The 22,951-nt window shown below is 40.2% G+C and overlaps 1 protein-coding gene across 1 annotated transcript; it reads right to left on the bottom strand.

Annotated features, from left to right (window-relative positions):
* Positions 1–2,674: 2,674 nt before the first annotated feature.
* Positions 2,675–4,296, bottom strand: LOC121996838 (probable indole-3-pyruvate monooxygenase YUCCA5). Its single transcript, XM_042550967.1, has 3 exons — positions 3,508–4,296; positions 3,043–3,414; positions 2,675–2,960 (listed from the first exon to the last, which is right to left on the bottom strand). The coding sequence occupies exons 1-3, from the start codon at positions 4,177–4,179 to the stop codon at positions 2,751–2,753; spliced, it is 1,254 nt and encodes a 417-aa protein (XP_042406901.1). The 5' UTR covers positions 4,180–4,296; the 3' UTR covers positions 2,675–2,750.
* Positions 4,297–22,951: the final 18,655 nt, after the last annotated feature.

Here is a 22,951-nt window from a genome sequence, read left to right as displayed (position 1 = left end):
TCTACATTTACTATTCTCGATTATCTGTAATTCGTCAATTGGTTGTTTGGACCATTACACAGCAGCCAAAGAATCTCAAAGTTTTATCATCAATGAGTTTTAATGGCATTAGGAACATTGGAATCCTTTCAAATAAAAATCATTACACTCTTAGAAGTCTTTACTATAATTATGCACTTGATCTGAATTTTACCATCTAAATTGAGAAATGTGAATTTTAAAAATTTTCACAAGGCAATTTGGCACAAAACTCATTAAAAGGCCTAGGTCTATCATATTTATTCATCAATACAACAAAGGGTTCCTGTGACTCCTTTGTTTTATACCATATCAAGATTTTAAAATTTTAAATATTGTAGGATTATTAATGATTTTTTCCGAAACCTCACTAAAGGCCTTAGGAACCATCGAATCGTTTCATACTAAACCTATTACACTTCTTAGAGCCTCCATAGTATAACCATGCCCTCATACTTGGATTCCATATTTAACTTATATTGAGATATGTGAGTTTTTAAAATTTTCATATTTTTAAGATAATTTGGTACAAACTTATTAAAGGGCATAGATTAGTCATACTTACTCACCAACATCATCAAAGGGATCGTAGGACTCTTTATTTTTAAATTTTGAACATTATAGGGCTATTAATGAGTTTTGACTAAAACTCGTTTATGACTTTAGGAACCCTAAAATCACTTCACAACAAGAATATTTTTGGGAGACTTCTGAGTATTACTATGTCATCAAATCTAAATTTCACAATTTTAGTGTGAGAGATATGAGTTTTTTAAATCTTCACAACTTTAAGACAATTTGATACAAACTTATTAAAGGGTTTAGGTATGTCATACTTACTCATTAACACTATTAAAGAGTTCCTAAGACTCTTTTGGTTCAAACCATATTAAGATTTTGAAATTCTAAACACGGTAGGGTCATTTACAATTTTGGTCAAAACTTGTTGATGACCTTAGAACTTTAGAATCGCTTTATACTAAGACCATTATATTCCTAGGAGCCTCCTAAGTGTAGTCATGCTCTCAAACCTAAATTTCACGGTCTAAATTAAGAGATGTGGATTTTTAAATCTTCATGACCTTAAAATAATTTGGATAAGCTCATTAAAGAGTCTAGGCATGTCATAATTACTCACAAATATCACCAAAGGATATTCCTAGACTTCCCCTAGTTGAGATTATGTCAAGATTTTAAAATTCTAAATATTATAAGGTGCCATCAAAGAGTTTTGGTCAAAACTCATTGATGGTCTTAGAGCCTAGAAATCATTTCAAATTAAGACAATCACGCTTTTGGCAGTCTCTTTAGTGTAACCATCCACTCATACTTGGATTCCACAAGAACTTAAATTGAACCAATTTGTCTTATGGTTATGAAGATTTAAAAAATCCATATCTATCAATATAAGCTATGGAATCCATGTTTAAGGGCATAGTTATGCTCAATACGCTCTTGGGATAATGGTCTTGGTTTGAAATGATTTTAAAGTTTATAAGGTCATCAGTGAATTTTGATCAAAACATGATAGTTATGCCATGTTTAAAATTTTAAAATATTGAAGGACTCCTTTGGTGATGTTGGTAAATATTACATACATAAGTTCTTTAAAGGACTTGTGCTAAATTATCTTAAGATTATAAAAATTTTAAAAACTCATATCTCTTAATTTAGGCCATAGAATCCAAATTTGAGTGCATAATTACACTCAGGAGGTCATAGGAATATAATAATTTTGATTTAAAATGATTTTAATATTCCTAAGACTATTAATAAGTTTTTTCACTTCAAATCAATCTCATATTTTTAATATCATCTGAGGGTAATGATGCATTTAAACATAAATTTTATGTGCGTGTTTGTTTTTAGCCAAGAGTTGTGAGTTTTTTAAATTGAAATAATTTTGAAATATTTGAGAGCAATCTTAGCGACTGATGAGTTATGAATAGTTGATCACAAATCGAGCATAATATTTATTAAGAATCATCCGATTGAGTTGATTGTTATATAGCTTTGCTATCATCGTAAAAGTCATTTTGGAATGGTGCGGTGATTAAGATATAGGATGTTTGTCATATTAAGTCATAGGATTGAAATTTGGTACGTCTAAACATGTCTTTTCCTATAACTTGACTACTACACTAAAGGCTAATAGTCGCGTATAATTTAACTCTTCAGGGACTGGCATCAACAAATCGCTTTCAATCGCCAAACAGTGTGACAAACTAAACTTAACTGATTTGATTATTTTCTTATTGTAAAGCAAAATAAATTATGAGGACTTATTCAGTCTCAATTAAATTAAATTAAATGACCTTTCTAGATAAAAGCATGAAATAATTGGTACGAAATAATCCGAAATAGTATCGGTACAATCCGAAAATTAAACCATGTCTTTACGATGACAAACTCTGTCGGAGTATCAACTGATTTCATTTTTTGAAAATTGAAGAAATGGCTCAGTAACTAGAATTTTGCAGTAACTTTTAAAACAATTAACTCCTATTCTTCTGAAGACATAATCGAATCTTGGATTTTAACGTATCTTTTAAGATCCTCTGCCATCTTTTAAGCTCGGTGCCCAGGATTTCAACGACAGTAATTTCTCTTTGAATAGATGACACAAAGGTGTTGTATTTATGCATCAAAACTTGGTCTCTGTGCATGTACAAGTAGACGGTACACCCAATCTTTGTAGTATAGAAGATGCATGTATGCCATATCGGATGACTTCAGAACGGGGTCAAGCATGATCTCCTCTTTCCCAGCTTTGTCTCTTGTTGCCATGCCATGCCAATGTCGTCGGCGATCCTCACTGCGTCTGAAGCAACGCCGGAGAGCCCTCTCCTTGTGAACCCAACTGCGTACACCCCACGAGTACCCTTCCATCCGTTGGGGAAAGCACTCGTCGGCATCCCGTCCTTGCTGAAGAAATCACAGCCCTGCACCAGAATTTAGTGGATCAGCTTCTTTCGATTCAGTGTATGCAACACGAGGCAAAGATTAGTTCGTCGGAATGAGCACCTGAAGCCATAGTGGAACGTTGCTGCGGTATCCCGTGGCCAAGATCACGGCGTCGGCGTCGAGGATTTGGCCGTTCACGAGCTCCGCTTTCCCCGGAGAGAATCTCTTGATTCCCGGAACTACCTTGATCTCGCCGGACTTTATTTTGGCCAGTGCGCCGGTGTCCAGCACCGGCGTCCTCCCGCGCGTGTTCTTGAGCTCGAGCGGACCGGCGGAAGGCCGCTTCAACCCGAATTTGGCGACGTTTCCCAGCACCGCCCGTGCCAGCACCAGCAGAACCTTATCCACCACCCGCAGCGGCAGCCACTTCAGCAGCAGAACGGCGAGCTCGAACGTCGATTTCCCCATCACTTCCCGCGGCAGCACATGAACCTGCAGTGTTGGCAAGGTTCGATTTTGTTAGCGCAGATCGAATAAAAATTCGATTTTGCGGTGGAGGATGATCGATCGGATCGGAGCACGCACCGAGTCGCGCACTACCATGGATGGCGAGGCATTATGGTCGCAGAGGTCGAGGGAGATCTCCATTCCGGAGTTTCCGCAGCCGACGACGATCACGCGCTTACCCCGGTAGCGCTCGCCGGACTTGTAGTCGCAGACATGAGTCACGTCGCGGCCGAACTCATCGAGTAGCCCCTCCAGCTCGGGCACCACCTTCTCCGCGTTCTCTCCGGTGGCCACCACCAGCCACCGCCCAATATACTCCACCACCTCAGAGCCCGCAACGACGGCGGTGACCCGCCACAGTCCGGCGGCGTCGTCGTACTTGGCGGAGCGCACGGAGTGGTCGAAGCGGGGGCTGATGGCGAAGCGGGCAGCGTAGGACTCCAAGTACTCGACGAATTGGTCCTTGGAAGGGTACTCCGGGTAGCAATCAGGGAAGGGGAGGTCGGGGAGCTGGCAGAACTGCTTGGGTAGGTGGAGCTTGAGGCGGTCGTAGGTGCGGCGCTGCCAGAGGGAGGAAATGCAGTCGGTGCGCTCGAGGATGACGAACGGCACCCCTCGCTGGCACAGGCCTGCGGCCACGGCCAGCCCGGACGGCCCAGCCCCGACGATGATCGGGCCGTTCACCAGCGTGCATGGCCGCGACAAGAAGTCGTCGTATTGGTTGCAGTGTTCCATTAAGTTTTGCGCCATATACTCTGTTTTTTTCGACGTCTTCCTTCCTCCGGCGGGAATGGAGACCAGAATTGACTTGGAGAAGAGGGAGGAGGAGGAGGAGGAGTTAATGAGGAAAGGGAATTAGGGGAGATGGAGAAGATAATTGAGGCAAACGGAGAATGGTGAGGAATGAGAGGGTCAGGGAAATGGTATAAATAGGCCCTGAAAAGTCTTTCTCAAATTATGAGTATGGTGAACATGGACCATTTATTTATTTGTTTTATTATTATTATTATTAGTAGTAGTAGTATTTTACATTAGGCGTTTACCATCTCAAATTTATTCATTAATTAATCAAAAACTAATATAGATTTGATATCACAATTACATCGTAACTTTTAATTCAGGACTCAAAATTAAATTCTATCAAAAATTACATGTCTAAATTCAAAAACCTTTATTTTTTATTGAGAAACTTGTAACGGTTAAGTTTCGGACATAAAATCTACTGTTTAGGCCCTTAATAGAGTCTTTGAATATTTTTTTTTTAATTTTTAATAATATTTGATCCTGTCTGAAAATTATGAAGAAAACTAGCTGGGGATGTGGCTTCTAAGTTGACCGCGTGTAGACTTCGCTCCGCTCTGCAACACAAGAAACATTAGTGTCAAGCCAGGAAAAGGGTCTTTGGTGTTGACCCTTCGACGCTCAAATCAGTCACTAGAACGGTAAAAGAAAGCGGAGCAACAGTAAGCACAAGTGTGAATGGTGAATAGCGCGTACCTCCGCCGGTGCATGGAACCCCCTTTATATAGGGCTGTAGTGGATGACATGCACGCTCCTCAAGGCGTGAGTACATTCTCCAAAATGTCGTATAAAAGGACATGTCAGAAAAGTATCTCTAACACCGTACCTTAACAGGACATGTAAATCCCTGATGAGACAGTAGAAGCTTCCATCGTACGATCAGCCTGTTGACCATGCCCTGTTGTCAATAACATTACCTCCCAAAGGAATATTAGTGTTGGAATGTATACTAAAATCCTAGTTTTTTGTATAAACATTTATTTATAAATAAAGAATTACATTAGTCAAATGTCTACATTTATATGCTAAGTATAGTTGTTCAATTAATTTATATTGTAGATAACATGGTGTGTGGTGTCACACATAGAAGATCATGTTATTAGTTCCTTATAAATTATAAATAGTAGCTCACGGCCGAGATGGAAAGGAACAAACCATCAGAACAGTCGTAGTGTAATTAGATATTAGTTTATCTTGACTATATAATTACACTAGTACATTTAGAGTGTATTGAGTAGGACCATTGAGGCAGTTTCTTTTTATACTGACTAAATAAAAGAACAACACCTCGGTTATTATGGAAGTGTGTGCTCTTAATCCTAATATAATGACAAATCACATATATTTAATATTTATTTCTTTAATTTATCAATGGGTGAGATTTACTTCGATAAATCAATAGGCCCGATAAGTTGGGAAATGATATTACTTATAGTGTGTGTTGTTGATTATAGAAGGAAATTGTGTCCTAGTAATCTAGGTTGATAATGTCCCCAAGAGGAGCTCATAAGGATTGTCATGTTAAACCCTGTAGGTGGACTTAGTCCGACATGACAATAAGGTTGAGTGGTACTACTCTTGAACTGAGATATTAATTATAATGAGTTGTCAGTAACTCATTTTAATTAGTGGACATCCGACATCTTAAACACAGGGAGACTAACACACTCATAATAAGAAGGAGCCTAAAATATAATTTGGGATTGGTGCGGTAGTTCAATAATAATTCTTTAGTGGTATGAATTATTATTGATAAAATTAAGTTGAGTGTTCAAGGCGAACACGGGAAGCTTAATTTCATCGGGAGACCAAAACCAATTCCTCCTCTCAGTCTCTATCGTAGCCTCTTATTTATAAAGTATTATACTCACATATACCCACCTTTATACCCATCCTAAGGTGGCCGGCTAAGCCTTGCTTGGAGCCCAAGCAAGGGGCCGGCTAAGTTAATCCTTGGATGAACCAAGTGGTGGTCGGCCCTAGCTTGAGTCCAAGCTTAGGTGGCCGACCACATCATATTAAAAGGATTTTTATTTTTTTTAAATTTTCTTATGTGGATTCCATGGTTTTAAAAGAGAGTTTAAAATTTAAATCTTTCCTTTTATAGCTTTCTACAAAAGATTAAGAAAAAGTTTGATATCTTTCCTTATTTGTAGATTGAAAGAAAGATTTTAATTTTGAAAAAACTTTCCTTTTTTGTAACCATGTTCATGATTTAAAAAAGAGTTTTAAAATTAAATATTTCCTTTATAAATTTCTACAAAGGATTAAGAAAAGATTAAATATCTTTCCTTATTTGTAGATTGAAAGGAGATTTTAATTTTAGAGAAAACTTTCCTTTTTGGAAATCATCCACATGTTTAAAAGAAAGATTTTAATTTATAAAATTTCCTTTTATAATCCACCATGAAGGGAAAAATTATTAGAGAAATTTTTATTTAAAAATTTCCGGAAACAAATTAGGAAGTTTTAATTTTGAGATTAAAATTTGCCTTGTTGGGAGAGATTGGAAGGTGGCCGACCATATGATCTAAGAAAAGGATTTGATTTTAATCAAATTAAATTTTCCTTTTCATGGCAAAGGAATTAAGGAAGTTTTTATTTAAATTTCCTTATTTGCCAAGACCAAAGATTATAAAAGAGGGGGTAGAGGTACCTTCATGGGTAACGACTCTATTCTATTTCTTCCTCTCTTTTCTTCCTTGGTTGTGGCCGGCCCTAGAGGTTCTCCCTCTCCTCTTCTCTTCTTCTTTAGTGGCTGGTTTCATCCTTCCCTTGGAACTTTTGATGGTGGCCGGTTCTAGCTAGGAGAAGAAGGAGAAAAAGGAGTCTTTGTTTCTTGCATCCCTTGGAGCTTGGTGGTGGTGGCCGAAATTCTACATCCTTGGAGGATTCTTGGTTTGGCTGAAACTTGCAAGTGTTGGTGCAATATCCCTCAGGTCAAGGTTGACCTGGGTAACCAAGCTGAGTCTTGGTTTAGGTTTAGATGTTTGACAATAAGATATTGATTGAAGAAGAGTCAAGTAGGTCAAGGTTGACTGGATACTTGACTGGGAAGTCCTAACTGGGATGTTAGGCAAAATGAAAGTCCTGGTGAGTGAAGCCAGGCAGAAGAAAAGTCCTGGTGAGTGAAGCCAGGCAGAAGGAAGTCCTAGTGAGTGAAGCTAGGCAGATGGAAATCCTGGTGAGTGAAGCCAAGTGAAAATCCTGGTGAGTGAAGCCAGGTGAAAGTCCTAGTGAGTGAAGCTAGGTGAAAGCCCTGGTGAGTGAAGCCAGGCAAGGGAAAATCCAGATGGATCAAGGATGATCGGACATCTGGTGCTGGGAAGTCCAAGTAGGTCAAAGGATTGACTGGATACTTGGCATGAAAGAAAAGTCCAAGTAGGTCAAAGGGATTGACCGGATACTTGGCACAGAGAAAAGTCCAAGTGGGTCAAAGGGATTGACCGGACACTTGGTAAGGGAGTCCTAGCAGGTCAAGGGAGTGACTAGATGCTAGGCATGACATACCAACAGGTCAAGGTTGACCGAATGTTGGTTAGGGATGTTTGGGACTTGGTTTTGGACAAAAACCAAGTTCTGGATCGATCCGTGGATCGATCCAGGCTGGATCGATCCAGACCTGTCCCAGCGAACAGAAAGCTTCTGGATCGATCCGTGGATCGATCCAGATGTCCCAATCGATCAGTGGATCGATTGGGACATCTGGATCGATCAGTGGATCGATTGGGACGCGGCTGCTTCGCGCGATATCCAGGCGCGTTTCCAGAGCACAGAGGCGCTCTGGATCGATCCGTGGATCGATCCAAAGCCTCCCCGATCGATTGGGAACATTCGAATCGATCGGGATCCGACCGTTGCGTCGGGTTTAAAGCCGCAGGCGAGCGTGGTCTTCGGCATCTCTTTACGAGCTCTTCTCAGATTCATTCCAGCTCCTCCACAGCTCTCTACAAGCACGTGATCGCCAGTTCTTGAAGGTTCTTGGAGGCTTTCCAAGTCAAGAGGCGGATCTATTGCAAGAGGAAGAAGTTAGGGTTAGGGTTTTTACGGCACATCTTGTAAGCTTTTGCTTAACTTGTATTTCCCTTTCTTCTTCTTGTATTGAGAGTGTTGTAGGGCTTCTCCGCCTTTGGTAGTTACCATAAAGGAGTGTTATTCATAGTGGAGGGTGTGTGCGTTGGTGTGGATCCTTGGATTAGTCACCTCTTGTGAGGTGGATACCAAGTAAAATCCTAGTGTTAGCGTGTTTGTGTTTGTTTCTGTATTTTCCGCTGCACATCCAAGAAGAAACAAGCAACGAAGAGCACCGAGCGAACGCGACGAGCTATTCACCCCCCCCCCCCCCCTCTAGCTACTTTTGGTCCTAACAGCAAGGAGGAAGAAGAAGGGCTTGGGTGATTCTCATCTCGGTAGATCGTTGCTCACACAACGTCCGGGACAAGAATAGGAATACGGTAGAAGATCAAGAGGTTGTTGCATACAAAGGAAGGTATAACTAGTAATTATTTTCCGCATCATACTAGTTTTTCTTTTGTATGAATTCCAAACACAAGAGGCATTAGATTCTAGTTTTTCGAATTGTAATTCGAGTTTGTGTTTTTCTTTGTTTTTCAAATTTGTGATTCAATTGTTTTTTTTTTGTTAAACCTAGAGTTATATAAGAAAATTAAATATTAGCTTTCCTTAAAAGGCTTTGTCTAGGCGGTGGTGGATGCTCCCATACCCAAGAAGGCCATGTGTCTCGCCATGCAGTCCTGGAAGCCAATTTTAGAAATTAATATTTAATTGAATTTATAACCTAGGTTGATTTGGATCAATAGTGTTAAGTTCCGCTTGTGATCCAAGTCTAAACCATTAAGAACAGATAAGTTAAATTTGGAATCAATAATGTTAAGTTCCGTTTGGAACACAATAGGTTATTTAGGAAAATGCTCGACACTTGTACAAAATTTTTATACAGTAAAACCGGTACGATCCTCCCAGGACCAACCAACAATTAGGAAATATAGTAATGGTTCCACTGTTCGGCACAGCGGGGTAGCTGCTCGGCTGGGACTCCTTTGTTCGGTCAACCTCTACTGCTTTTCCCTGCAGTGCCTTGGTTTAGTATATTGTTTCCGCCCGACCAAACAAACATCCAGTCACCTTAATGTTTCTTTGATCCGTAACAAGCATATGTTATTCTTTCCATAATGCTCTTGGCCAGACGAGTGTTATGTTCAAACAAGCCACTTGGTCGATCGGACACTTTATGCCTGATCGGTAGTTGGTGTCGCGTTCCACTTAGCCTTTTTTGGTGGGACCGTTAACCACCTCTAACCACCTTGACTTTGACTTCCACATCGGTTGCTGTCTCCGCCTTTGACCCACGCTTGGTGGACCCTCTTTATTGCTGCATCACAAGCCTTCCCCTCAAATCTAGTCGAAGGAGACTCTAAGTCCGACTAACTGGACAAGTATTGTCTTCGATGACCTTCCCCTAATTGAGCGTTCTCTATTCTAGGGCTACTGCTCGGCTTACATTATCTTCATAGTCTCCGTTCTTCCTCATCTTATTAACCAGAGCCTAGAATCGCAACTCGACTACAATGAACATTGAAGTTTTTTTTGTTGACTTGAGTTTAGAGCCGCCACTTGGCTATCATCTGACCTAGGTTTAGAGTCGTCGCTCGACTATATTTCAGTCAAAGCTCTGTGCCGATCGGGATGGTTGGCGACAACACTTATCAAATTTTCACATCTTGTCTCTTTCTCGGACAAGCACCCTTTATTGGTTACTAACTGTTGGAATCCCAAGGTGTTTTGATGTGATCAAACAAGCTAAGTTAGGTCCTGCGTTGTCTAACCCTTGTGTCTAAGTGTGCAGGAACTTAGGAACACAGGAACTCGAGCGGAAGACGCGGCTAGCGAGAAGGACGGCACGGGAGAGAGCCGACGGGCTCGGTGCGTCTGAGGGACGAGGTGACCGCGGAAGAGTACACCGGTGGATGAGAAGAACGTGCACGGCGTTCGAGGGACGAGAAACCGAGAAGGAAGGCTGCTCGAGGAGAAGGCCGGAACTTGGGTTCGGGTGAGCCCTATTCCGGATGGCCGAGATCACCCAAACTAGTGGAGTTGGAGCGAAAGACCCAGACCGAGGTAGGACTGAACCAGAGAAGAGGTCCCGGACAAAAAGTCAACAATTGTTGACTTTTTGCTCCGGGGCGCCCGGAGCAGTCCGGGGCACCCAGAGCAGTCTGGGGCGCCCGGAATGCTTCCGGGCGCTCAAACCCGGATTTTGACCAGGATCGTGTCAAATGCGATCTGATCAGTGGGGAATAAAATTTTATCCCCCCGGGGCATCCGGAACCCCTTCGGGGCGCCCCGACCAGTGCTATAAATATAGCACTGATCTGCACAGTTAAATCAACTCACTTGTAATCAATTTTCTCTGTGCTTTCATTTCTTTTCTTTTTATTTGTGTTGTCAACGCTGTAAAGAGGCTACTCCGTCCGAAGGAGATCATCAGATAGTGCGCTTACTTTCCTTGGATTAGCAATCCCCTGATTGCAAACCAAGTAAATCTCTTGTATATGATCTTTTCATTTAGTCTCTTCTTTTTATTATTACAAGTGTCTGTTAATTAGTTGAATATCCGAGAAAGGTTTTTGGTTTAATTTTTGTAGGGCAATTCACCCCTCCCCTCTTACTAACCTCCAAAGGAACCAACAAGTGGTATCAGAGAAAGGCGCTTTAGGAGGACTAACTGCCGATCGAAACAGCAAGATGGTCGGACCAAGCATCGTTCCACCAAAATTTGAGGGGGACTTCACAGACTGGAAGCGACGTATGGAGGTATTCCTAAGAACTGATTTTGAAATTCGGATTATTATGAAGTATGGTTTTGTAGCTCCGATGAATCAAGATGGAGAAGAAAAAGAAGAGAGTCATTGGACAAAGAAAGAGCAGAATGAGTCTGTAGCAAACAACCGTGCGGAATATCACCTGATGAGCGTGTTGCCGCCTCAAGAGGTCAACCGCATCGGAAGCTATTCATCTGCCAAAGAACTCTGGGAGAAGTTCCTGGAACTCCACGAAGGCACGTCCGAAGCGAAGCTCGCTAGAAGAGACATCCTCCGGAACAAGCTAATGAACATCCGACTAGAAAAAGGTGAGAAGGTAGTCAGTCTACACGCAAAGGTAAAAGAACTGATTACTGGTCTTGAGAACCTCGGAGAAACAGTAACAAATCAGGAAACAATACGCTACGCACTCAACGCATTTCCCAGAACTTCAGATTGGACATCAATCGTCGACACCTACTACATTTCGAAAGACCTGGAGGTAAGTACTTTAGAAGAACTATTTTCCACTCTTGAATTGCATGAAACCAGGTGTGTCAGGACAACAAAGGAAGTAAGCGAGATGATTGCACTAAATGCAACCAAGAAGGATGAACCCGAGTCAGATTCAGAAGACGATCAGGAAGCATACATGGTAAGAAACTTTAAAAGTTTTTTAGATCTAATAAATTCAAAGAAATGCAGAATAAAAAGAATCCAAGAAATAAAAGAAGGATGTGTTGCTACTAGTGTCAAAAGGAAGGACACCTAAAAGAGGATTGCCCAGAACTAAAGAAGGACAAAGGCAAAATTCCCAAGAAGCACAAGAACCTAAAAGCTACTTAGGATGACACTTCATTATCTGAGTCCGAGATTCAAGAATATGCTGGGCTAGCGCTGATGGCAAGCTACGAAGGGCAAAGCACATCATAACCTAGCATCGATGAAGGGGGAGCGACCTCAGATGAAAGCAGCGATGCAGGGGGAGATTCAGGTTTCAAGTCTGATATGATAAGTGAGGTATGCCTCTTACCCCTGATCAACTTTACTTTGGTATTAAGGCAATGACTAAATCCATGTATAAATTAGAAAATAAAAATACCAAATTAGAAAATGAAATTTTAGAAACAAAAAGAATTTTGACAAAATCATGTCTTTTAGAGGATTTAGATAAATTGAAAATTGAAAATGAAAAACTAAAAGAAGAAATAGAAAGATTGAAAAAGTCTAATGGTTCAAATATGTCTACTTTTAGAAATTATAGAGGACTAAACTGGTATTATAGATTTCACCAAAATCAAAAATTAGAAAAATATCAAAGGCCTATGTAATTAGAAAATATTTAATTAACCCTGTAGGAAGGAACCTCTATTGAGTTCCAAAAACTTGTTTAATTTAAATTTAAAATTAGACATAGCATTTTCAGCAAGGAAATTAAACAACTAATTTCTTTATGAGGCTTTGTCTAAGGAAGTGATTGTTGCTCCAATAACCAAGAAAGTCTAGTGTCTCGCCACGACCTAGAAGTCAAGTATCGAAATGAAAAGTTTAATTAACTAACTGAAAAAGCATTAATTTAATTTACTTAATGCTTTAAAAGAGTTATTCAATTTATGTTAGAAAATATTTAAAATTGATTTAGAATTTTTTTTTCCTTAGGTTTTATTTTAAAAAATTACCTTAAATTTTTTTTTTTGACTAAGATTTTTTTATGATAAACTGCCTTCAAAATTTTTTTTTATGAAAATTGACTAAGAAATTTTTGTTAACACTTATGATTTTTTTAAAAATGTTTTACTTAAATTTTTTTCGAAAGAAAAATTCTGAAGAGTGTCTTTACTTAGCCATTTTGCTTAAACATTTTTATACTTAAAATTTTTTAGAATTTACCTTAGACTTGTTAAATAAAACCCCATTTTTTATGTGATCAAAGGGGGAGACAGATGTTAAGTCTAGGGGGAGGTATATAATTTTTAAATTGAAATATCTTTGGACTTAATTGCAAATAAATTATTTTTATTGCATATGTTTTCCCTAACTTAACTTGGGTTGCTCACATCAAAAAGGGAGAGATTGTTGGAACCCTAAAGTGTTTTGATGTGATCAAACAAGCTAAGTTATGTCCTGCATTGTCTAACCCTTGTGTCTAAGTGTGCAGGAACTTAGGAACACAGGAAGTCGAGCGGAAGACGCGACTAGCGAGAAGGACGACACGGGAGAGAGCCGACGGGCTCAGTGCGTCCGAGGGACGAGTTGACCGCGGAAGAGTACACCGGTGGACGAGAAGAACGTGCACGGCGTTCGAGGGACGAGAAACTGGGAAAGAAGGCTACTCGAGGAGAAGGCCGGAACTTGGGTTCAGGTGAGCCCTATTCCGGATAGCCGAGATCACCCAAACTAGCGGAGCTGGAGTGAAAGACCCAGACCAAGGCGGGACTGAACCAGAGAAGAGGTCCCGGACAAAAAATCAACAACTGTTGACTTTTTGCTCCGGGGCGCCCGGAGCAGTCCGGGCCGCTCAGAATGCTTCCGGGCGCCTGGACCCAAATTTTGACCAGGATCGCGTCAAACACGATCTAATCGTTGAGGGATAAAATTTTATCCCCCCTAGGGCGCCCCGACCAGTGCTATAAATATAGCACTGATCTGCACAGTTAAATCAACTCACTTGTAATCAGTTTTCTCTATGCTTTCATTTCTGTTCTTTTTATTTGTGCTGTCAACGCTGTAAAGAGGCTACTCCGCCCGAAGGAGATCATCAGATAGTGCGCTTACTTTCCTTGGATTAACAATTCCCTGATTGCAAACCAAGTAAATCTCTTGTGTCTGATCTTTTCATTTAGTCTCTTCTTTTTATTATTACAAGTGTCTGTTAATTAGTTGAATATCCGAGAAAGGTTTTTGGTTTAATTTTTGTAGGGCAATTCACCTCTCTCCTCTTGCCGGCCTCCAAAGGGAACAACACTAACGCCCTCCCAATTTCTAAAAGATTGTGCAAATCTTTGGTCATTATGGCTGAGAACGCCGCTTATTCCTTTTAGTTAAGCCCCATTAATGCTTCCCCATCATTTACTGCCACGTGTCTTGATCTCTGTCGCCACATGCTTGATATGATAGGTGGATATCCATGGATGATGTGACAGGAGCCTTTTTGAATTTCACAATCAGATTTTGACTTCATTATTTGCAACCCTTGATCGAACGACTCATAGCGATATCTCGGGATTTGTAAACCCTTATTTACTCACCATAATCTTTACATTTCCTCGTGTTTTCCTTCTCGCGCACGTTCTTTGACGCTTCTTCTTCTCTTCGTCTTCGCCGGCAACCTTCTTCAGTAAGTGTAGGATCGAAAAGAATTTAGATATCTTCACAATGGTATGATATTGTCCACTTTGGGCCTAAACCCTCATGGTTTTACTCTTGGGCTCTACCCAAAATGCCTCATGCCAATAGAGATATCTTTTCTCTTATAAACCCATGATCTTTTCCATGCGTGTTCAATGTGGGACTATGTTTGCAACCTTGCAACCCAACAATCCTCCCCTCAAATAAAGGACCACTGGCTTCCCACGTCCGATCCTCGACCCACCAGGTCTTCCTGCCCCTCGGTCCACTCGACCTACTAGGACTTCCTGCCTAGTGTCTAGTCCTCTTGATCCGAACATAGGAGCCCCCCTTTCTTTGTTCGAGGTTAATATTGTACCCACATGTCTCAATCAAATCATAGCTCTTATGCATAGTCAGCGGTTAAACCTTCTAACAGTCCAGACTCTGATACCAATTGTAGGATCGAAAAGAATTTAAATATCTCCACAATGGTATGATATTGTCCACTTTGGGTCTAAGCGCTCATGGTTTTGCTCTTGGGCTCTACCCAAAAGGTCTCATTCCAATGGAGATATATTTTCTCTTATAAACTCATGATCTTTTCCATGTATTTTCAATGTGAGACTATGTTTGCAACCTTACAACTCCAACAGTAAACCCCATCTTTCCTTCTCTCATTAAGTTCGTGATTCGCTTCTTCCTCGATTTTCTATGGTTGTCTCTCTTCAACCTCCTGCGTCTGTCCCCGGGCTTTAGTACACTTCTATTAGGTCTAAGTTTAATGGGGATGAGATTGATCAGATGAAGCTCACCTACCATTTCCCCTCTGACTATCAAATAGCTATCCCTTCTGCCTACGACCGACCCCATCTACCTCCCGCTAGCTTCTTGTCCTTCTTTAAGGACCAATTCTATGTCTGTCTTCATTTTCCCATCCATCATTTCTTCTCAACTGTATGTAAATGTTTTCATATCTCCCTGCACCAATTAGTGCCTAACTTGTAGGACCCTTGGTGGTCGACTAGAAAGGGGTGAATAGATAAAACAAACCTTCTTCAAACTTTATAGCTTTATAACAATTAACACTTGCATAAAATAATTAAGAGGCTTAAATAAAGAAAGGAAGAGGCACGAAAGACTTTACTTGGTTACAACGGGGAAGATTGTTAATCCAAGGAAGTTGAAAGCGCACTAATATCTACTTTACGTGGAGAATCCTCTTACAGCAGTTGAAGTACTCAGTTACAGAACAAGATTGAAAAAAAATAAATAAATTACAAGTGTTCTATTTTAGCTTCTGAGATCAGGGTTGTATTTATAACTCTAATTGAGGCGCTTGGAAGGGTTCCAAACACCTGAGGGGATAAACTTTTATCCTCATTGCAACGAAACGCGCCATGTCATGTTCCGGATAAAAGCTTGCTCCGGGTGCCCAAACCCAAGTTAACATCATGTTAACTATTTGGTCCGGGTTCTTCTACTCCGGCTCCGCTTGCTTGGGTCCAGGTCTTTCACTCTGGCTCTGACTCCGCTTGGGTGATCTCGGCCATCTAGAATAGAGATCACCCAAGCCCAACTTTCGGCCTTCGAGCAAACTTCCGCTTGGCTTCTCGTCCCTCGAAAACGCCACACGCCTCCTTTTCGTCCACCTGCATACTCTTCCGCAGCACCTTGTACCTCAGACCCACCAAGCCTATCGACTCTCTCCCGTGCTGTCCTTCTCGCTAGCTGCGTCTTTCGCTCGACTTCCTGTGCTCCTAAGTTCCTGCACACTTAGACACAAGAGTTAAAAACCAACAGGACCTAACCTGACTTGGTTGATTACATCAAAATTATCTTGGGGTACTTACAAGTACAAAATTTATACTACCCTCCCCCTAGACTTAATGTTTACTACTTTCCCTTTTGATTACATTAAAAATGGGGTACTTTTAAAATGACTTTGGAAAAGTTAAATTAAAATTCTAAGGGAAACCAAAATTAAAAAAAAAACTCCTTAAAAAATTAACAAGGGTTGAAAAAAAATTCTTTAATTTTAGGAAAAATAAAAAAAATGACATTTTGATAATTAATTCATAGAAAGTTTTTTTAACAAAAAAAAAAATATTTAGATAAAGTTTCACATAAACATAACTTTGTTAAAATAACTTAAAATGATCAAAAATTTTGACAAACAATTTAAAGCATTTTTTATAACTATTAAATGTTTAACAGTTAGTCAATTAAATACTTATTTCAATAATTGACTTCCAGACTGTGATGAGACACTAGATTTTCTTGGATATTGGAACAACAATCACTTTCTAGACAAAATATTTTAAAGAAATTGAATATTTAATTTTCTCTCTGAAAGACTTAAGTCTAAAAACAATCAATCTAAATATATTTTTGGAATCTAAAATAGATTCCTTCCTACAGGATTAATTAATAATTTCTTAGAAATATATTTCTGTGATATTTTCTTAATTTGACCCTTATGATATTTGAGATATCAGTTAAGTTCTGAATAATTTTTAAAATTAGAAAGAATAAACGTTGAACATGCATTACTTTTCAAATTCTTCTTTCAATTATTTATTTTCTATTTTTACTTTGTTGAAATCTTCTAATTGACAAGAACAACTAAGGTTGATTTTAAATCCTTATTTTCTTTCTCTAATTTATAATAATTTTTCAATAATAGTTTTATGAACTGAAATAACTTGTCAGGAGGAAGAGACCGTACCTGACATACCTTGTCGATTCCGTAATCTGAAGCTCCCCATGAAGTACTGCTTTCTTCTGATGTCACTCCCCCTTCATCGATGCTCTCGATACTCATTTCGGATGAGCTTATTTCTGTTGGAGTGTATACTAAAAGTCTAGCTTTTGTAAACATTTATTTTTGAAATAAAAGAATCACATTGGTCAATATCTGTATTTATTTGTTAAATGTAATTGTTCAATTAATTTATATAGTAGATAACATGGAGTGTGGTGTCACACTCAGAAGATCATGTTGTCGGTTCTCTATAAATTACAAACAGTAGCTCACGACTAAGATGGAAAGGAACAAACCATCAGAATAGTCGTAGTGTAATTAAGTATTAGTTTATCTTGACTAATAAATTATACTGATACACTTTAAGTGTATTGAGTAGGATCATTTAGGTAAGTTCTTTTTGTGCTGACTTAGTAAAAGAACTAGATCTTAGTTATTATGGAAGTGTGTGCTCTTAATCCTAATATAATAACAAGCATATATATTTAATATTTATTTCTTTAACTTATCAAAGGGTGAGGTTTAGCTCGATAAATCAATATGCCCGATAAGTTGGGAAATGATATTACTTATAGTGTGTGTTGTTGATTATAGAAGAAATCTGTGTCCTAGTTATCTAGGTTGAGAATGTCCCCAAGAGGAGCTTATAAGGATTGTCATGTTAAACCCTGCAGGTAGACTTAGTCCGACATGACAATGAAGTTGAGTGGTACTACTCTTGGAGCTAGATATTAATTAAGTGAGTTGTCAGTAACTTACTTAATTAGTGGACATTCGTAATCTTAAGCACAGGGAGACTAACACACTCATGATAAGAAGGAGTCCATAATGTAATTTGGGATTGGTGCGGTAGTGCGGTAATAACTCTTTAGTGGAATGAGTTATTATCGATGAACTTGAGTTGTGTGTTCAGGGTGAGTACGGGATACTCAAGCTCATAGGAAGGCCAAAACCAATTTATCCTCTAGGTCCATGTCGTAGCCACATTATAGCCTCAAGTCCATCCAAATGTAAGGCTCTTCTTGGTGTCCAAGAAGTGGGTCGGTCTAATGCTTGGTAACCAAGCAAGGGTCGGCCACATCCTCTTTATAGGGGCCGACCCTATTGCTTGGTGACCAAGCATGTAGGGGCCGGCCAAGATTAATTCAAATAGGAGGGGTGTTTTGAATTTTTAAAATCTTCTCTTTGTAGAAAACTATAAGTTTTAAAAGAGAGTTTTTAATTTTTAAAACTTTCCTTATTTGAATTAGACCACATGTTTTAATAGAGAGTTTTAAAAGTTTTAAAACATTCCTTTTTTTAACCATCCTCATGGTTTAAGAAAAAAAGAAAGATAAGTTTTAAAATTAAAATTTTTTATCATCATGTTAAAAAAGGAAATTTTGTAAGAGAAGTTTTAAATTTTAAAACGTGGTTTTAACTTTTAGAACTTTCCTTTTTTAACTCATACTTTAGGAAAGAGAGCTTGTAAAATTTTATAAGAGTTTTTCTTGTAAAATTTTATAAAAATATATTTCCTTTTTCCCCTTGATGAGGTGGCCGACCACCTTGCTTGGTGCCCAAGCAAGTGGCTGGCCATATTAAATTAATTAAAATCATCACAAAATTAAAATTGGTGATTGATTCAATCAAGAGGAAAGAAAAGGAAAAATAAAAAGGGAAAAGAAAAAACTCTTGGATGATTTTATTTTTTGTAAAAAGTTTTTCCTTATTTACCTTGGGCAAGTAATATAAAAGAAGGAGTGAGGGGGCTTCATGAGACACAACTCTTATTCTTTGGCTTGGAGACTCTCTTGGTGACCGACCCCTCTCTCCCTCTCTTCTCCCTTTGCTCTCTTTTCTATTGTGGTGGTGGTGGCCGAATATTACAAGGAGGAGAAGCTCTTTTGGGTGGTGTTCATCTTGGAGGATCGTCGCCCACACGACATCCAAGGCGAGGCAAGGAATATGGCAGAAGATCTCGAGGTTATTAGCTTACAAAGAGAAGGTATAACTAGTAATTTTCTCCCGCATCATACTAGTTATTTTCTTTGTAAGAATTCTAAATACAAGAGGCAATTAGATCTAGTTTTTCGAATAAGTTTTTCGAGCTTGTGTTTTCTTCTTTTTCGAATTTGTGATTCGATTGTTCTTTTTGGTTAACCTAGAGTTATTTAAGGAAATTAAATATTAGCTTTCCTTAAAAGGCTTTGCCTAGGCTGTGGTGGTTGCTCCCATATCCAAGAAGGTCATGTGTCTCGCCATGCAATCCTGAAAGCCAATTTTGAAAATTAATATTTAATAGAATTAATAACTTAGGTAGATTTGAATCAATAGTGTTAAGTTCCGCTTGCGATTCAAATCTAAACCATTAAGAACAGATAAGTTAAATTTGGAATCAATGATGTTAAGTTCCGTCTGCGATTCCTAATTTAACTTCTAAAGAATACAATAGGTTATTTAAGGAAAGGTTCGACACTTGTACAAAAATTTTTTGTACAGTGGAACCGGTACGTTTTCCTAGGACTAACCAACAGTTTCGTCTTCGTCTTCTTGGTGACTTGCTACTAACGCAAGTCCGAGAAGGGCTTCTATCTCCAATTCAGACAATGTTTCATCCCACGTCACTTTGAGATTTCTATGCTTGTCGATTTGAGTTGGCTTCTTGTTCTTTTCCTTGTCCTTGCTTATGTCCTTATTATTCAATTTTGGGTAGTTATCTTTCACGTGCCCTTCGGCAGTTGTAGCACTTTACCTTTCTTTTCCTTCTTCTACCCTGCACTTAGTTAAATTTATTATATTTAAATAATTTTTAAAATTTTCTTATCATTAATGTCGTTTCATCATCATCAAGTGATGTCTCGGAATCTGGTTCATCCATTTTAGCTTTTAAGGCAATGTTTTACCTTGATTCCTTTTTTAGACCTGCACATCTTGACTTATGAATTTCAAAAGATGAAAAAAGTTCTTCCAAAGTACTTACCTCTAAATCCTTAGAGATGAAATACGCATCTACTAAGGTCGACCATTCTGGAATCATAAGAATTGTGTTAAGTGCGTACCTTAATGAATCTCGGTTGGTTACCTTTTCTTTGAGATTCGTGAGTCCGGTGATGAGCTCCTTGATTCTTGAGTGGAGGTGTGCGACGGTTTCGCCTTCTTCTAACTAGAGGTTGTTGATATGGTTTTGGAGCAGGTCCCATCTCTCTAGTTTTACCTCCAAGGTCCCTTCGCGTAGTTCCAGAAATTTCTCTCAAAGCTCCTTGGCTGACTCGTAAGCTCTGATCCGGTTGACTCCTTATGGTAGTAAAACGCTCAGCAGATGGAACTCTCTGCTTTACCGTTTGCCACGAAGTCGACTTGCTCCTTCTTGGTCCATTGATATTCTTCTTTGTCTTTCAGAACTACAAAACCATATTTCATAATTATTAATAATTCAAAAATCTATTTTAAAAAATACCTCCATCTTTTTCTTCCAGCTCGTAAATTCTCCCTCGAACTTTGGTGGGTTTATGCTCGGTCCGGCCATCTCATGTGCTTCATTCAATGATTAGTCCTCCTGAAGCGAACTTGGCTCTAATACCACTTATAGGACCCTTGGCGGCCGGCTAAAGGGGGGTGAATAGCCCTACAAAGAAAAATGAACCTTCCTCGAACTTTATAGCTTTATAACAATTAACACTTACATAAAATAATTAAGAGGCTTAAATAAAAAAAGGAAGAGGCACGAAAGAGTTAATTACTTGGTTACAACCGGTAAGGTTGTTAATCCAAGGAAGTTGAAAGCGCACTAATGTCTCCTTTAGGCGGAGAAGCCTCTTACAACAGTTGAAGCACTCAGTTATAGAACAAGATTGAAAAGAAATGAATTACAAGTGTTCTATTTTAGCTTCTGGGACCAAGGTTGTATTTATAGCCCTGATCGGGGTGCCTAGAAGGGTTCCAGGCACCTGGGAGGGGATAAATTTTTATCCCCATCGCAACGTAACACGCCACGTTGCGTTCTAGATAAAAGTTTGCTCCAGGCGCTTGGACTCAGTCCAGGCGCTCGGACCCAAGTTAACATCATGTTAACTATTTGGTCAGGGTTCTTCCGCTCCGGCTCCGCTTGCTTAGGTCCGGATCTTCCACTCTGGATCCGACTCTGCTTGGGTGATCTCGGCCATCTGGAATAGGGCTCACCCGAACCCAACTTCTGGCCTTCGAGCAAACTTCCTCTCCGGCTTCTAGTCCCTCGGAAACGTCGTGCGCCTCCTTCTTGTTTGCCCATGTACTCTTCCGCAGCACCTCGTACCTCAGATGCACCGAGCCTGTCGGCTCTCTCCCGTGTCGTCCTTCTCGTTAGCTGCGTCTTTCGCTCGACTTCCTGTGCTCCTAAGTTTCTACACGCTTAGACACAGGGGTTAAATACCAACATGACCTAACCTGACTTGGTTGATCATATCAAAACTACGTTAGAGTACTTACATAACTCCTTTAGGTTGCTGTGCAAGGTAGTCGTGTTGTTTCATTTGCACGGCATCCCCTTAGTGTCTCGGGTATTCCATTATTTTTATTATCCCAAGTTGTTCGACCTAGGGACCTTTCTGTTCCAAGCCTGAGTGAGCTCTGTCTTTTTTTCAAAAAATGTTGTCCTCCAATAAGTATTAGAGGGAGCACTATTTTTCGTTCGTTTTCCCGATCAACCCAACTTCTTGACTAGCTGGCAGATGGAAGTGATGAAGCCTCCATCGCTCAGTAGATATCGAAGCCGATCAGATTATCTCCAAGAAGCTTCTAGCTTGATCAATCAGAAGTATCATATCCATCAGCTGCTATTGGAGAGTGTCTTATACGTGTTCATGTTGAGCCTAATTCGAACAGGGTTGCTTCTTACCCTAGGTATGTTCTTTCTTTTCTCAATCTTTAAATCTAACTGATTTTTCCTCCTATTTTGCAATTCAAATCATGTTGAGGGCATGTCTGAGTGGTAAGAACAAGCTCGTAGACACGAAGATTAATGCCATTAGCTTTGTTGAGTTGTAGAGTCGTGGCCTACAGTCGGTCGACCAATCCAACGATCCGACCAGCGAAGTGGGAGGGAGCCATGTGGCGGCCAGTGAGGTCCGAGCAAGTCAGACAGCGACTAGCGATGCTGCGGCCACCACAGCTGACCTTCCTCCTGATCAACCTTCAATGTTGCTGATCGAGGTGCCCTCAGAGTAGGCCACCTCAGGTGAGCCCTTAATAGAATGACGCAAGAGGCATCAAGGGGAAGCTTCGTCCCGTTCTGCAACCTCTGGCTTGCAGACCCCCCACATGTCGACTCACGTCCTTCCTCCGAGCAGGGTGAGACATCATCACCCACCTTTCTTGAGCCAGGGATTGTCACGATTTCTACTTCCATGTCATCTGACCGGACACCTTCGCTGCCCGAGATGCCATTGGGGACCATATGCGCAACCTGTCGCGTATATTCCTCCGCACTCTTCCTTACTGGTCGCCCAGGTATCCACTATCCTGTCCTCTCCCCGCGTCCTTCCTCCGAGCAGGGTGAGACTTCATCACCCACCTTTCTCGAGCTAGGGATCGTCACGATTCCTACTTCCATGTCATCTGACCGGACACCTTCGCTGCCCGAGATGCTATTGGGGACCATATGTGCAGCCCATCGCGTATATTCCTCCGCACTCTTCCTTACTGGTCGCCCAGGTATCCACTATCCTGTCCTCTCCCATGCCCAAGCCCACCAGCCAAGCAACTTCCAAGCCTTTTGGTCTGAGCGGCTAGAGACACATAATGGTCATCATCCACTTGCCCACTAGTGAGTGGCGCCACCCAAACGATGCCT

This window comes from Zingiber officinale, chromosome 6A, assembly GCF_018446385.1.
Source record: "Zingiber officinale cultivar Zhangliang chromosome 6A, Zo_v1.1, whole genome shotgun sequence".
In the NCBI taxonomy this organism is placed as follows: Eukaryota; Viridiplantae; Streptophyta; class Magnoliopsida; order Zingiberales; family Zingiberaceae; genus Zingiber; species Zingiber officinale.
Note: the sequence above shows the minus strand (reverse complement) of the source record. Positions and strands in the feature narration are given on the sequence as shown.

Bases quoted from the DNA above. Each gene is read 5' to 3' on its own strand.
- LOC121996838 (XM_042550967.1), bottom strand. From the start codon at position 4,179: ATGGCGCAAAACTTAATGGAACACTGCAACCAATACGACGACTTCTTG. The intron at 3,415-3,507 runs GTGCGTGCTCCG...CCAACACTGCAG, and splicing joins CCATGGTAGTGCGCGACTCG to GTTCATGTGCTGCCGCGGGA. The intron at 2,961-3,042 runs GTGCTCATTCCG...ATTCTGGTGCAG, and splicing joins ACGTTCCACTATGGCTTCAG to GGCTGTGATTTCTTCAGCAA.